The 17712-nt window shown below is 34.5% G+C and overlaps 1 protein-coding gene across 6 annotated transcripts; it reads right to left on the minus strand.

Annotated features, from left to right (window-relative positions):
* Positions 1-108: 108 nt before the first annotated feature.
* Positions 109-17598, minus strand: LOC139785322 (uncharacterized). Of its 6 annotated transcripts, XM_071724493.1 has the most exons (13): positions 17361-17598; positions 12555-12701; positions 11108-11167; positions 5438-5776; positions 4890-5184; positions 3796-3937; positions 3456-3649; positions 2854-3340; positions 2491-2651; positions 2190-2348; positions 1985-2093; positions 522-1177; positions 109-419 (listed from the first exon to the last, which is right to left on the minus strand). In XM_071724493.1, exons 2-13 carry the CDS (start codon positions 12587-12589, stop codon positions 276-278), a joined length of 2781 nt encoding a protein of 926 aa, XP_071580594.1. In that variant the 5' UTR covers positions 12590-12701; positions 17361-17598; the 3' UTR covers positions 109-275. The 6 variants fall into 6 exon arrangements, with proteins under 6 accessions (XP_071580594.1, XP_071580595.1, XP_071580597.1 ...); XM_071724494.1 differs by lacking the exon at positions 12555-12701 and having other exon boundaries at positions 17361-17597; XM_071724496.1 differs by lacking the exons at positions 11108-11167; positions 12555-12701; positions 17361-17598 and adding exons at positions 7385-7580; positions 7712-9916.
* Positions 17599-17712: the final 114 nt, after the last annotated feature.

A 17712-nucleotide genomic window follows, 5' to 3' on the forward strand; every position in this document is an offset into this window, starting at 1 on the left:
TAATTTTTACTCGATTATATATAGTTATTCAATTATATATAATAAACATTTTATATAATATTAGATTATTTGGTATGTAAATATAAATAAGCAATTAGAATTAATAAATATTGTTAAATTAAATATTATTTGCATTAAACATGTCGTCAGAATAGCGATAAAATAAAAGCATCAATTTTGCCGTCAAAATAGAATAAATAAAAATAATTATTTAAAAAGAACAACATTTTTTTACACAAGGGTGTGAACGATTGAACATGTGAGTTCAATACAGTTTACAGTTCTGTGGTCTGAGGTAGACTTTCATCGTCGCTTAATACAATATTATCATTTAAGAGAATTAGATTGTAATTTAATTTACTTCCAAATTCATCATCGATGTACATATCCTCAGTTGTATATTGGCTGCCTTGCATGTTCTGTAACAAAGATCGAATAAACAATTTATATTAGTAACAAAAAACAGTAACCTATTTCAGACCAAATTTCCATTTCATTATGACTTGTATATGCCTATTTACCTTTTTACATATAGTCCTTGGGGTATATATCATTGCCAAATTATTCAGTCTTGCGGGTAGAGAACGCCTTCTTGGTGAGTCTTTCATTACAGCACTGTTCAAAATAGTACGTACATTAACATATTCCCTTTCATCTGCTCTAATTTTTTGCGGAGTCGATATAATCCCATTTGCAAAGGGTATCTTATCTTGATTCGTTTCATGTGAGTTTATTGGCTGTTGACTGCGCGCTGATATTTCAGATTCAATTGATGTTTTTGTAGTCGTGGAACTGAGCGTTTGGCTATTTATGAAAGCTTGATTCAAGATCTGTTCGTGTCTTGCGGCAGTTTCGTCATTAGCTTTTGTACTTTTAACTTCATCCATCCCCAGAAAATTCTCGTCGCCGGATGTCGATCTTTCGATAACGTTGATCTCTTGATTGTCATTATATTTCGTTCCATATAGGTCCTCGAATACAGTTTCGCATTCTTGTATATTATTCAAATCGAACTTAGAATTGTAAATTTTAGAAGGTGTTGTCGAGCATATTATTTCCGTGGCACGATCGAGGGCATTCCTCAGATTTTGTAGGGATTTATTTGAGGTAGTTGAAATCTTCGTGGACATACTACTCAGGTCTTTTGGTGATTCTTTGTTATCTTCAGTACAATTACCTTTGGTGACAATAGATAATAACTGAATTATATCATGGGATATTATATAAGATCAAATAAAAATTAAAGTAGAAAGCTCTGATATTGGATAACCAATATCTAATTGGAAGACGATCGGGATAACTAAGAAGTGTCAGGCGCGTTTGGGCGACTGCACCTTTTTTTTCGTAGGGTGGAAAAATGCGTTATGCATATTATGAGGGCCGCCCCCATTTTGGGGGCTGACCATCCTCAGCAAATTATAATCGTCAGTTAAAACATGCATGTGTCCATGGCTCATAGCTTAACCGTAGTTGCATTTCATTTCTTGTGGCTCTCGGTGCTTAATCTGATGGACGAAGTTGACACATTTAAAATGTTTCCAACATATAATAACCATATAAAATCTTCCCTTCCGGCTGAAGCCGGGAGGCTTAGGCCGGTTCTACAATCAGTCGTATGTCGGAACGTAGCCGATGGTCCAATGAGAAAAATTCATTTTTGAAAAAGAAATTCTCTCATTCAACCATCGGCTGCGTTTCGACATCCGACTGATTGTAGAACCGGCCTTATCATGCTTGTCCGTTATTGAGTATTTCTATGGGCCACAGATGGACGCATGCACGTTTTAATAAATGATTATTTGCTGGAAAGGGTCCGAAACGTACGAGAAAATAAATTTTAATACTTAAGAATAATTTGCACACCGTTACTGCGCTTGACTCTTCTTAATTAACTCGCTCCTCTTCCAAATAAAATAAATTTTATATTAATAATAATAATAATAATTCTTGGAAAATAATAATAAATATATCTTTTTCAATTTACCTTCCTCTGTAATCCCAATTGTATATGTGGTATCAGCATTTTTTACAAATGGTATGGTATTTATATCATCAGTGGTATTACAAATTGTTTGTTGCGGTAGTAAGAAATCCTAAAAGTATGAAATAATATTAAAATATATACACGTGAATTTTTAATAATATAAAAAATGTTAAGATGATAATAATATAAATAATATTGTATATACCTTAGTGCGGTCTTTAGTATCGTGTGCCATTCGTGATAAGCAAATTTCTTTTTCTTTTCTCCATAATGTTGATTCATAAAAGCTATTGGCGTCAGAATGCAAAACCTGAGGTTGTATTATTGCATGTTTAATGCTGGAAGGCATGCCCATGTATGGTACCTGTGGCAAGAAGATAACGTATATGAGTAAAATATTAAAAGGATTATAGTGGATATATTCATATTCCATATACATATTCATAAAAATTAGTTTAGAAAGATTGATTTATGTTATTAATAAAACTTTATTCGAAATAAAGTACCTTTCGCCGTGGTGTATGTAATAATTTTGAAATAGCTCCACCATATTCACTGGGTGATTTATTGTATTTAGGTTCTATAGCGGTTGTATGACTAGCTGGTTTACATTGTACATAATCGGGACTCTTTTCTTGCGACAATAATGAGCTTGTGGCTTTTGGACCTGATACGCATAAAATCATAAGTTTAATTAAAGTGCTAGATTTTAAAATATAGAGAAAAAAATCAGAATTTATTTAAATTATCATCATATGCATTCGACACATTCTTCTTGATTGTTTTAATAAGACATTTTTATATTTCTATATCAATCTCAGTAAGATGTAATGTAATATATTTATCATTTGTACATTAATTTTACTTACTTGGAGTTGAGTAAGAAAAGGACGTCGAGTCGCTCCCAAAGAAGAAATCTTCCCTTTTACTAGCTATCAGTTTTTTCAATCGTTTTATATTAGCTCGTGCATTACTTCCTTCATCAAGGTCTTGCACCATGTGTGAAATTTCTGCACAACGAGTGCAAGGGGTAGTGGTGGTACTCTTTACTTTAATCACGGGACTCACGATACTATCATTGATTACAGATGTAGCCATCTTTTTAATATTATTTTTGGAGCCCAAATCCTCATTGCATTGCTCCTTCTTAGATTTGAGAAGTTGATTGGACGTAGATTTTTTCTCCGTCATAGGATGATATGATTGTCCGGCGAATGGTTTTTTGATCAACACCTTATTTTGTGTAGGTGACACAGGAGAAGTCTTTTGATACAATGTGTCATTATACAGAAGATCATTATTATTTCCGTTTATATTTATAAACGTGTCATTCTTCTCTTCTTCCTCATATATCATCTTAAAAAATTTGAAAAAATTGTAAGTAACGACGCAGTGAATTACTACACGAAGGATCAATAACCGACAAAAGGTGCGCAAATTCTAAAAAATTGTATTGCTCATGTAAATTTACCAGTAGCCTATGAAGTTTTCTTCCAATTTTGTCCATGTCCAACATTATTTTCGTCTCGTCAGAATGCAATCCAGCTTCCAGTAAGCTATGAAAGATCGATGGAACATTCTGTAAGTTTATAATTACATCTCGTTTTCGCATCACGTGCTGTCGTTCTACATTTGGTTGATCGTATCCGCTCCACGGTACACTTCCTATGGAATGTTAAACAATAATTATCAAACTGCTATCAATTATTTTGTTCCTTTGTAATACAATAAATGCAATTTCAATATTTTATTTTAAACATATTCTAATGACTTTTTAATTAAAAGGCAGGAAATTATATTAATATGCTTACCTGTACACATTTCCCAGAGTAACAGCATTAAGCAGTAAACGTCGATTTTTTTATTGGGATGTTGCCCGTAACATAACGCCGGTGCTTGCCATTTGAAGTTTTCCAATCGCAAATATCTTTCGTAATCGCGTTCCACATAAACCTACAAGTAAAAGAAATAACATGAATATTTCATTGTAGGAGAAAACAACGTTAAAAACAAATTTCGTATTGAATTATACATGCCACAAATATTCTCTCTGTATTAAATAAGGGATAAATCTAATTAGAAAACGGCAATATAAACTCGCAAAACTGTTAAGATAAGATAAAAAGAATCGTGATTAATGTTTATATTATAAATGCAATTAGTTGCACGAAATATAGTAGCTTTACATTTTTTTGGTCTCTTATTTATCTTCGCGATAAGATTTCCTCGCACGTAGTTCTACGTTAACGTAAGTACAATCTTTATCGTAGAAAATAATCTATCATATTTAATTGCGATTACGATTAACGAGAGTTCCGCGTTCCAGACGGCGCGTGCGATTAACATCGACACGGTACAGCGAATTTATTCAGAAACGGACATTTTGTCGAAAACAATGCCGGTCGTTTCCGTTAGTGAAACGCTCATGGGTGTGTCATGGAATCGCGGATATGACGTGATCCGTTTCATTCTAGTCTATTCTACCTGTGAACTTTTTAAATCTGCTAACAAACCTTAAATTCATAAAAGTGCATTCAGATGCGTAAGCTAAAAGATGTAAATAAAAAATACGCATATCAATTGTTGCATCATTAAAGAAAAAATACATTAAAGAATAATAAAGTCACTTAGAATATGTCAAATCATTTAAAATTTAAATCATGTAATGTAAAAACGTGGAAATATATATAAGTATGAAACGACCTATTTACTTCTAAATTCATATAAATTCTATATTCGCAAATTAATTAGATCACTTAAAAAGATATTTTTTATAGATCTTTACTTTGAAACAATTGATACTTGAAAAGTTTTACATTTACATGTGGTATAGTATATTTTAAGGTAAAATTATACTAGCATTTTGGGAATACAGTGAGGCATATAGAGCTTAAATTCCACATACTTTTTCCATTTCTCTAGCCAGTTCCCATCCGCCAAGCTTGACAGTCGTGTCAGATGCAAAATACACGCAGTGCGAGCTAATCGCTGTGTGAATGTATCCTCGCATATGACAGTATTTTAACGCGTCCGCTAATTTCATGCCGATTTGCATGATTCCTTGTGTATTTATTCGTTCGCCTTGCTCGTGTATGTAATTGTACAATGAGCAGTCGATGGGTTCGAAGATGGAGACGAGGCCGTGTTCATTTGTATACGTTGTAGCCATTAGCAGCAATATGTTAGGATGCCGAATTTCGCTGCAATAATGCAAGATTACGATCATGTTATACATATAAAGCAGACAGGATATCCTTGATTATGCTATTTCTTTTTTAAACAATAGTTGATATTTATCTTAATATAACGCGGTTAATTAAAACAACGAATTTTGACTTTTAGGCTGGCTGATTCTTTGTACGTTTTGATTTTCTTATTTTAAGAACTAGTGATTTTAATGTACTCCTTTTTTCATACGAGAACATTCACATACGGAAACGGAACGGCTCTTACCTGAGGATTTCCACGTCTGCTTTTATCGCATCCCGACATGTCGGCAAAATATGTCTCTTCAGCGTCACTTTTGTATTGTGCCATTCTGCAGAAACTAATTCGAGACATTTGTTTTCCGTGCCTGCAATACATCCAATCTCGAATATTTCGGAAGCACGTATGTGCGGTACACCTGGTATAAACTGTGCGGACTTCCGCGGCTTTCGATTGTCTTTTTGCGAGGACTGCTCGGCGTTCTGTTCCTTGGGCAGATAGACGATCCAGTCTGGATCGGTGATGTCTCCGTTCGATGTTTGACAGTGATTCGCAAACTGTTGTAATAAATTGCGGTAATATTCACTGCAAAGAAGCATCTTAAGATTAGTCCACTGATCTAATCAGATGTAAGTAAGTAGATTTTAGCTGTAAGGTATATATATATATATATATATATATATAGCATCAACACAAGAAAATGCTATTTATCTACAATTAATGTTTATTTTATTTCATTCTGTAGCACCAAGTCTTAAAACTTTCTCAATGATTCGATCAATAAATAATTTAGAATATGTACGTAAAAATATGACCAAAATCAAATAAAACTTCTTAAAGTTATGATAAAGATGAATTCAGCATTGTTGGTTATCTTTCAGGATACGAGTTAATTATGCTTCATCTTCCTTTGTTTTTTTTAAAGTAAATGAGAACATGCAAATGTGTCTTCAATTAAACTTACAAATTATTATCGTCTCATCCTGTGATCACTTCCACATTAAGAACACATAAATAGTACAACAGAGAAAATTATTGCATAAATAATAACATTTATATCAGTTTCAATTATCACATACATATAACACCTTTTAATGCTGGATTTTAATGCTGCCACTTTCTCAGGTTAAAATACAAAACTGAATAAACTAGCAAAATAAGTATACGCGTATAATAACAATTCAAAAGTTATAGCCACTGATAATTGTTTCAATGTGATAATTGACATTGACATAAATGTGTTACACTATGTATTATTATTTAGCATAATATCAAATATAATTATATTGTTGCTTCAAAATTTATTCGCTCACGGAGGTAACTTTTTCATGATTTAGCGAGTTATAAATTACCGAGTTATATTGAAGACATTGTTCATAATTACTTTTCATAGATTACAACACAAGAACGAGGTAGTATCTCGTCGAAAAGAATGGTAGACCAGACGCGCACCAGACACGATTGTTCGCACAACTGAGGAAACGAAATGCCCGTGCAGGCAACGATCATAGTACAAGCGCCAGTATCGCGTCACGTCGATTATGCAAACGTGCGCGTAAGCGCTTTGTAATTTTCAGATACATCGAGCGTTACGTTGCGAATATAGGTTATGCAGATATAATCTATCGACTTGTGCGTTTTTATAAAAATAATTGTCGAGTTTTATTAATATAAAATATGAAACTAATGGAACATAAAGTAGTAAGTATATAAACCTAATACAAAATATAAAATAAATATAAAGAGGAACGTTTTATATTTGATAAAATTTCGAACTTTGAAGCAAGAAACTGGTCTCTCTACAATTAGAATTGATCTAAAAAATATCGAGAGAGAAAATGTTGAAATCTAATAAAAATCTAATCTAGTAGAATTCTATAAGTTGACAATTATTTAGATATAAAAAGATTTAAAGTCCCGAGGAAAGAATAAAAAATCTATGAAACAAAAAATTTAAACAAAAAGGATTTATTGAAAGTATTATGAGACTACATAATCAAGAATTAGAAGAATAATTAAAAACTATTAAGATTAATTAAATTTGAGCTAATTAAGCAAGTTTAAAGAACGTAATTTTACACATACAAAGAACTTTCGGAAAAAAAGTTTTCTTGAAAGTGTCGCATACACATAAATTATTTTCAATTACCGATACCACTTTCTTTTCTTAGAGATCTTACAGTAAATTAATACCTGAAACAACGGGGACTCGCAGCTGCCATAACTGTGGGAAATTCGAAACTTTCCAAGTAACAAATGCGACTTTAACGCCTCGCATAGATTTTTGCGTAAATGTCGATTCGTTTATAACGCAACTGATCACAAAAAATTGCGGCGTAATTTTTCACCAATCGAGAATCGTTGACGATTCGCAAAATATATGTATTTACTGTGGAAAAACGTATTAATTAGCGTCGTCCCTGCACTCTTTGCATAAAAACACTGTATAAAAAGAGATAAACTTGCAATACAAGTGAAACCACTTTGCAGTACGGTGAAGGTATATAAAGCGAAATTTACCAAATTAAGCGTATTCACGGGTATTTCGACACAAATCAGATATGCGAAGTGTCAATTATCAGATATCCAAGTGTCTGCACGAGTACATAACTCGTGTTTACGTAGATTTATCCTCACTTCGAGTAGTTCGAGTGCTCCTTTCGTGCTAACCACTTCTACCGAAGAGGGCAGGAGAATGCATTGGGATATGCGTAATAATTAACCTGCCGTCACACAGAGTTCGCTCCGTCTCGGAATTCGGGCTCGTGATTGGCCGCATTCGAATCCGCGAGCCTGCGGCTCGCTCGAATCGGGGCGCTGCCGGCGCCAAAAAGTGCGCGCGAAAAAATGTCGGTGTCGAAAAAGCGGGCGGCGTTATTTGGCCTTCAATTCGATCCTCGAGGGTGCCGGACGTTCGCAATCGGCGTTCGCGACTGATCCTATCTCTCGTCCGAGGATGATCCGAAGATTCGCGGATTCTGACGCGTCGATTTTACGCGGAGGACGTTTTTGCGCGCGATCGTCGCGATCCGCGTTCGAAATTGGCGCGATTACGTCACGAGAGCGAAGGCGAGTGAAGCAAGTGAAGTTACCTGCCGTTGTCTTCGTTCGTTGGGACCGGCTGAGAGACCGACGGCGGATTCGCGGTCGAGTTTGCGGCCGTATTACGTCGCGGACGCGATCGAGAAGATCCAGGCGACGATCGGTCTCGGATCGCGTGGCGAACTTGCCTGCCGGGGATCCGCGTGAGTAAGTACGCAGATCGCGCTCCAACCTCGCGATCATACGTGCTGCGAAGTGCGAACACGTAACGGAGTAATGGACGCCCGATGCACCGGTCGTGCATTTCGAAAGCGCGAATTCGAAGTCGGTTTCCGCGATCTGAAATTCGATCTTACGCGACGAGTGTCGTGAACGGAAATGGATTTCAAGCCTTTAGATGCAACTCGTGAACAATTCTCTGTAATACTCCTCCCCCCCCTCCGTCTAAGAGAGAAAGGCAGCGCGAGCGTGCGAGAGACTCGTCAAGCGTACTCCGCGCGACCGTAGCATCAACTATACGATGACTTTGCATGTAGCAATATATGCGTGGGTTAATTGAAATACGGAGTACTCATATGTGCGATAATTAACATCGTTTATCTGCGTAGCAATTGTCGGTATCTATGTAGGTCATAATTGGTATTTGTGCATGTAGCAGAGTCGATAGTGATCGCGATTGTTCTCCATTTTAGCCGCGATCACTGGCATAGTTTCGTAGATCAAAAACGAGCGATGCTGTAGTTAATATGCGATTGTTATATATATTCGCGAGATTTTGTGCATGTGTTGGTAAAAAAGTGTGTGGTAGTACTCGGCATTGATGACGATTGGCGATCATTTTCTACCTTAGCCGTCGATCGCTGTTCGCGGTTGTAGAAATCGGTAACGCGAAGTAGAGGTAATGTCGTGATTTTGTTTTGTGAGATTATTTGCATGGAGTTAGTGATCCCGGCTGTGGCCGCGATTATTTTCTATCTTAGACGCGGTCATCGCTTGATTGTAGTAAAAGCTGTAGTTAGCGGATTAGAAGTCGCTGTAGGTATCACGCGGTAACACGCGATCAGCGAGAGAATTATGTGCATGAATTATAATTCCAAGTGGAATTATGCTGGATCGGCACCGATCGCAATATTTTTCTATCTTAGCCGCGATCGATGCCCGATCTGTTTTAACGATTAGAAATTAGTTTCGCCGATAGACTCGCGAGGTGGCTGTAGCTAGTGATGTTACGGTCGCCGTGGTCGCGAAAATTCAACAAATTACTACGTTGTATACGACCTTATACCGATTTGTTATTACTGTATTCCAATTATTACTTTATTTTGTTATAGATGATAAATGTCGCGCAGAAATAAACGCGTGGTATTCGGAGTATTAAAATATCGGGCGATTGTATTATGCGTGGAATTTTGGTATCTCTTAGAATTTAGAAAAAGACAAAAAGTAAATTAAAACGAAATTAAAGTTAGTCTACATCATTGATAAAATTGGACATAAAAAATCTTTTATTTGCCGTTGATCGTAAAGATTATTTCCACATTTTTGAGTCTTGAAAATGCACTCTGTAATGATCGTGTATTGAATTAGTAAATTTTAATTAAGATTGCAACAAGAATATGACAAATCTAAATATGCAAATAATTAGTTTAAAGTAACCCCTACTTTTTTTCCCTCAGTGTGAAAATTATCGCGAATGATAGCATGCACGGGAGTTTCGAGTTTTAATTTCGTCCGCCGAAAATGTACGTCGACGTCCAAAACGAGCGTACGCATTGCCGTATTCGTAGCGCGCGTGAATTCGGAAATACGCGAGTAAAAAATAATTCGCGTGGAAATAATGATCTCCGAGCAGTGTGAGTAGTGCACATTTATATATATATATATATATAGTGAAATGCGCGAAAAATGTGGCGAAAAATGGACAATGCAGTACGCAGTGACGTGTGCAGTGACATATGCAGTGATATAGTGAAAAACATGGACAACTGTAATATATTGAAATGTACACATAGTGCACACTGTGTAATTTAACGTAAAGGAATTACAAGGATTTACAGCGTGGGAAAGCGTCCGGTGCGTCAGTGAGGAGTAAGTTGATTTTTTTAATTTTTTAAATATTGACTCTTTAATATATAATAAAAGAGGAAATCAGTATAACGTAGAAAAAAGTAAAATTCTGGAAAAATTTCGAGCATAACATTAATCTGATTGTCATATATAATTTATTTTTAAATATTATGTATAATAATATTTGTGAAATATTATTATACTTTGTAATAACTACTCATATTGTCAAATAAAATTTAATTAGTTATATATTTTTTCTGTAAGTATGAACAAATTTATACAAAATTATCAGAAAGGATAAAAAAAATCAGAAATATTGTAAAGATAATTTAAAATTATCATGAGAATGTTTGCTTGTAATATAGGATATTATTGATAAGGATATTAACGATGCGATTATATGCGTAGAAATAAATTTTACCCGAGATTTACTTCTCAGAATAAAATTGATCAGCATAATCTTTTCAATCGTTCAAAAACATTATGAAAAGGGTCAGTGAAAGCGCCTTGAAATGATTTGCAGAATTATTTGTAATAATTTTGAATATTGTTAGAAACGTTCGGAAAAACGTTGGAAAAGTTCGGAAAAAAAACTGAAAAAATAAATAAACCGAAAAAAATTTAGATTTACATATTTCTCTTTTGTCGGCTCGACAAAGCAGAAACTATCAAGCGTTTTAAATAGTGTCTCCTTGCTAGTTACACTACGTCAGATCGCTTTTACGTGCGGCATGCTTTGTAATATAAGCCAAGATAGAAACTTTTTTTTTACGATAATTGAATATGATAAACGGGTATGCGACTTACTTGCGACCGTCTTGCGGCACCGGCGGCGACTGTACGTCCCTGTCCGACCGCGTAGCTGTTCTGAAAAAAAAAAAAAAGATTGACAGGTCTGAGATTTATTCCAAATATTGATATCTAGCATATCACTAACTTGCAACTTTGAATACATGTTTTCTCGTCGTCTGTAACTAAATACATTTCATTTATCGATAAATTTTGAATCATTTAATTCTTGAATCGTTCTAACATTCACACGTAATACTTTTCACAATAATGTGCAGGATTAAAGTAAAAATTATCAGTATTATTATTCGAGTCAAAAATTTTTTCCTTAAACTATCGTTTCGTTTCTTTATAATTTGAAAGTTTCTAAAGCATTCTTTTTTTAATAGATAAAATATCTGACTAACTAGTTACAAAAAATACTTTTTTTAAAGGGTAAAATATTCGCTATTAATATTATAATTATGTGATTAATCAGTGTTGAAAGAAAGATACACTTTAAAAGTAATGGATTTGTCGTAGGAAGCAAATTATATTTTAGATTTTTTAAAATTATCTTCGAACTGTGCGTGATTGACAGATTTTAGAGAGGCAAGTAATAAAGGTTTCCGATGTCAGTAGAACGAGCCGCGTCGCGAAACACAGAGCAACACAGAGGCAGGAACAAAAACCGGAAGATCGATAAATTGTACGATATCCACGGCAATTGCCGGCGCGACCGCAAGATCGATCGTATCTGCGAACTTGCACTTTCCCCGACGATTCGTTCTCCACGGATCACAGAACAACGGCGCCTATTACTTCGTGACGCGGATTATTTCAGATTCTCGTTAACACGCTTCTCTCTTCCTTTCCCTTTCTTGCCGTTTCATCGGTCGATATCAGAGATTACTCAGGATCGTGCATGTTTTTGTGATATTTCTCTCTCAGTCTCTTTCTCTGATATGTTTTTTAATACATGCCACAGAACTAGATACGCTATACATTAGATAAATCTTCACTCTGCTGTGAAACGCAGATTATTTAAAATATTTACTAAAATTGGTTTAAAATATATTCGATTACATACTCTAATGTATTATTATTATCAGGATTTTATGATAAAAATACGAATATTAATCGATAATAATATTAAATGGAAAAAGGGCTATTAGTTTATATGAGTGGTTATTAAATTAATTATGTACCGTTGATGAAGAAAGTTATATGCTTTTACAACTAACACATTTCTGTAAATAAAAGAGAATGCATTATGTGACGGCAAAAAAAGCTTGTATCTTTTCATTCATATACAAATAATGATAAACGTATTTAACTGAATCCTAATTCACGAGTTTCAGTTTTATGATTAATTGAAACATTTCTAACTTCTGTTTTGGAAAAATACATCTACACTCTCTTATCAAACTTTAATAAGAGATCTTGACGAATTTTCTGAGATTCCGGACAATTTATAATTACTTACTTTTTAATCCATTTGAATGCGAGCAGTTTCTTCATCGTGCACAATTATTTGCGGAACAGAGTCATGTACCGTGACAACTATGAGATCGCACTAATCTTAAGTTAGGCTTGTCAGTCTTAAGAGTCTCGGGCAACCTTGGAAGGGACGCTAAAATCAACAAACCTTCTATCGTACACATTCTTTATTCTTAACAGTAGAATAATATTCTTTAAAACACGAGACAGAAGAAACTGATGAAATATCGATAATTTAAAGAAATTTATCGGAAATTTATTAAAATAATATTCAAGACTCATCCGGATATGATTACCAAATCTCTAAGATTTATTGATTAAAAATTTTGCAATTAATTTTAAATCGGAATGAAAGATATAGCTATCTGTTTTTTTTCCTTTGACTCTGAATTAAATTTTTTATAATGACCTACGCCATCAAACTTTTTATAATGAAATAATGATATGAACTTTTTCAAACAATTTAATAGCAGATAATACTATTATATTAATAAAACCGTGACTGATAGTACGAACATATGCGTATCAATTATATCACGATTTATTGCGATAATTGTTATTCGTTACACAAAATAAATTTCACAGTTTTCACGGTTATTAAACATATAAATCATATATTCTGAACGAAAATAACATGATTATAAAGCTAATCTAGCCGGTAGAAAGTTTCTTTGTATTTTAAATTGCTACGTAATTACCTTAACAAATTTATTTTAATGTAAAATAATTTTTATTCCTTATGATACGGCGCTATTAGACGCTAATATTATTCCTATAGAAAATAGTAATGCGCGATTATTTATGAAGTTACAACGTCTCCGTGTTCATCATTTATATGCCTCATTGAGCATCAGCTGAAAGTTTATATAGGAAGATATACCGTAAATTCACTTACAAGATCATTCGCCGTAGAAATCCATTTATGTAAGAACTATATAAGCTACAATATACAATTCTATACATTGTTGCAAAAATTTCAATATGTATTAACGGAAATATTGACGATTATGTTTCTGTTGGGATGGTCAGGTATTGATAAATTTAATATTTCTGTCAAAATAGGGAAAGTATATCTCAAGCATTATATCTCACGATAATTCAAGATACTATTTTATTATTACGAAATAAACCTTTACGAAATAATGGGTATTCAAATATTTAAATAATACTCGGAGCAAATATCTGAGAAATATCCGGATAAAATATTTAAATGTTTAAATAATAAATCATTTAATCTTAAGAGAAAATAAATTATTACTTAGGATTATTTGATTGGAAGAAAATATTAAAACTCGAGAATATAATATTTCAGTATGTTCATACAATTTTATGTTACCCGGACAACTAAGATCGAACGTTATATGAAAATTTGCGAGATGAAGGAGTTAACTTTTGATACTGCGATCGAAAAAATGCATAACTTCTGAGACACGCTATAGTTCACGATTAATAGTTACTCTTTCGTTATATAGATACATTTTTAGCGTGCATTCGAGCTGATGAGTTCCGCATCGCTCATTAGCTTTCGCTTATTATAGAAATATAAAATTCTATCGATGATTTTCTCCTTGCGAGAGAGGAGATAATTTTTTCGCGCGCGATAGATTTTTTTACCTTGTAAAATCTTGCGGGCCGCGTGTTATACTCGGTGACTCGGTTCTAAAACGTTGATTACCTAATGAGAAAAATATTTGCGTACCTCGATATAGATAAAGCGATAAACTTGAAAATTACACGTACAGGTGATACCGCGAACTAGCTAATTTATACGATTATTTACGCGATGCACTTTCTGCGTGTGCTGAGAAATATAGAACACGTTTCTATGGACTTACGTGTATCTTAATGGATATTAAGAGACGTCAATCAGACAAGAAAGTGTCGACAGGCAAGGTGCTCGTTTTTTTTTCTATTTATTTGCATGCCAATAAGTAACTTATCACGCAGCTTTTTGGTTTCTTTTATATACGATTGCAGTCGAGGAAGCATCGTGTGCATTAGTACGCATAATAAATATATAAATCTGCAAGTCGAGCAAGTGTAATTTATTTCTATGCCTTTACATGCTTGTCGTTACTGATTATTATTAATTATTAAACGAACTATTAAAATCAAGATTCTTAATTAACAAATATGCTATGTATTACATTTCTTTCTTGACAAGAACTTAATTTTATCTGACTTGAAAAAAGATATTGAACTTTTTTTAAAGAAGGAATTTTGAAATCGAATATTTTAGTCAATTCTAATTATGGTTGATGTTAATTATTTAATTTCATGAATATCTATATAGCATGTCTTAGAATGTTAAATGGTTGCTTTTTGGATGCTATTTTTTCGATTTGCAGCCGATCTCTTTTTAACTAACAATACAAATTTACAGCAGTGGCGTGATTGAAAATGCAAGTTAATTAATTTTGAAATACAGTTGGATTAATCTACATTCATTTATATTATTTTCCAAAATTATAACTGCGGATTTAATATACATTTGTCATACATTGTAAAAAAAAATTACATTCTCCCTTAAAAGAAAAATCCAAAATCTGCCTAAGAATAAATTAACATTGAAATCAAGATCGGTCGTTCTCAGACAGTTTGCAAGATTCCAGTCGTCCCGGTTTAGATAGGTTTTTTTATCATCTCCGGCATTCGCGCAAACTTCACGGCTTTCTTTGTTATCCTCGCTCAATGGGACAATGACCGTTTCTTTTTGCTTGTCGGCGTCGCCGGCGCAGTTCGCGGCTTTAAATACCGGTGCAATTTTATAGCGGCGCGGCGCGGACTAAGCACAGTACCTAATGCCGTACAATCTCGCACTCGACGAGGAGATAATGGCAGTCATTACGGGCTGCGAGTACACGGCCGCGCCGGTTGAAACTTGAAACGTCTGGTTAACGGTGCGGCCCCCGGTTGCCTAAACCCACGGGGGGGGGGGGGGCCCAGCCGCTATTCTTTCGGCCGTAATTAGCCCGTGTCTTCGACACGCTCGAACTTTTCGGAACATTTTCACGGGATGGAAAGCAATCGCGAGATCTCATCGCCGCCGCGGCGAGGAGAAACTCGGAAGCAAGTCGTAGAATCTCCCGCGCGCGCACATGTTCTTCCGCTTATATTATATGGATCCGAATACGTCTTTCTCTCTTGTACAGGCGTAGCGTCGATCGAAACGAGCTGGTGATATCGCTCAATTATCTTTATGTAAATTTCGCGATTGAGATGTCTATCGCGATGCGTTTCTCTTCCGTCCGCGATAGCGCTCGTAGATATCGATAAAATAGCGGCTAATTATAAATCCAGTTCATGTCGCCACTGTATTTTTACGGAGAGATATTTCCCGAATTCGTTTCTGAAAGAGATAAGCGACTTCTTGCAAAATACACAAAATTCATTGTGATAAGAAAAAAATTATTTTAGTAGACATGAATGAATAAATTGTTTTTCAAATAACATATATGAAAGTATCTTGTTTTGAAAGACATTTAAAGTATAATTTGTTAAGTATCCAATGATTTGATTAATTTTAGACTCTTATCAGTTTTCCTTTTATACCCATTCTGTCTTCTCGTTTTTATGAAATTTGGATGTGTTAATCAATCAAATATAATGTATCAAACTATAGATATTGTCTAGAGAATTTTATCTATTAACAGCCGTATGAGTTATTTTTAATTTTTTAATTAATTACTTTACCGAAATATTTTTACTTGGACTGTGTCTTTCTATTTTCTATTATAGTATTTTCAATTGTATGATTTTTTATTTGTGTCGATTACCTTGCACAGTAAAGCCCCTTGCACAATAGGCGATAGCGATAGCGATAGCGACAGCGACAAAGTTGCCGACAAAGCTATACCTTTGTCGGCAGCTTTGTCGTTGTCGCTATTGCTATCGCCTATGGTGCAAGGGGCTTAAGAGATTCAAGCACATAAACAGATCGAAGAAAATAGCACGATATGCGCTATGGATATCAATATCAAATATTTTTGTTTGGCGTGGAGATACTGTCGATATATTTAACATGCATTATGTTTAATGAACTGATTAATTTTTTAGCGCTTTTATCAGTTTAATTTGATACGAATATCGGCGACCTTCACCTCGTACCGAGCATAATAGCACCTCGATACAAACTTACTGTTTTCTTAAGCCAGAAAATTATGCAAACTGCTTTTTCTTTCTCTTGAAATGTATGAAGATAACGAAAATGATATAACAAATATTCAACATATTTAAGACAGAGTATTGTTTTTAAATTACACAAATAAAAGAAATAATAACCAGAAGCTTGATTTAACGCGTTAAAATTAAAAAAAAATTAATTTCTTTTGTAATAAATTACGGCATATCTCACGTTAATACAATTTACATCGCCATATAAATATCATTCACAGGAATATTATGCTCTTAATCTATTTTGGAATTTATAGTCACGTATCACATAGCTCAGATAGGATCACAAATCATTTCCATAGACTATAGATATATTATTATCGAACGGAGGCATATATTCAGCAAATAATTGATTCATTGATTAAATGACTGAAAACGCAAGTGCATATAACATATAAAGCATTCTACATAATTGTTAAAAATATTCAAATATATGCTATAATTTAAACAAATAAAAAATCAGGCAATGTAAAATGGATCAAATGGATAAAATCGAACGCACGCAGAACCTAAAAATTGAGGAGATCACGATACATTTTTCTCCTCTCTTCAACATTTTTTTCAAACACTATCGGCATTTTCCTCTTTCATTATCGATTTAGAATGAATAGGAACTTACTTGAACCATTTAACTATTTTGCATACACCCATGCTGCACGTGGTCGACCGGCGCTGCCAAACTTCGACAGGTTGATTGACGTCGCGCGATGCCGACGAGCACTACGAAAGTACGAAACTCGACTGAAACACTCACGAGAACGCCGCGCGCAATCCGCTCTCTTCTCACGACTGAACTGGACTGAACTGCGAAACTGCGGTGCGGTGGCAAAATGTATGCGGCCGGACGATACCTCGATGCCTCGATTCTCGATTCTGATAGTGCGATGGCGTAGTTTTAGGCACGGGCGGCACGGCTCGCCATCATTCCCACTCCATTCTTTCGTCCTGTAGCGTTCGATTGATTGGCTGAT

This window comes from Temnothorax nylanderi, unplaced genomic scaffold (assembly GCF_030848795.1).
Source record: "Temnothorax nylanderi isolate EJ_2023f unplaced genomic scaffold, tnyl_v1.0 TNYL_tig0780_pilon, whole genome shotgun sequence".
Taxonomy (NCBI): Eukaryota; Metazoa; Arthropoda; class Insecta; order Hymenoptera; family Formicidae; genus Temnothorax; species Temnothorax nylanderi.

Coding starts and splice junctions, on each gene's coding strand:
- LOC139785322 (XM_071724491.1), bottom strand. CDS start 6,700: ATGATCGTTGCCTGCACGGGCATTTCGTTTCCTCAGTTGTGCGAACAA. Junction 2,094..2,189: donor ATACTAAAGACCGCACTAAG/GTATATACAATA, acceptor TCATACTTTTAG/GATTTCTTACTACCGCAACA. Junction 420..521: donor CAAGGACTATATGTAAAAAG/GTAAATAGGCAT, acceptor TCTTTGTTACAG/AACATGCAAGGCAGCCAATA.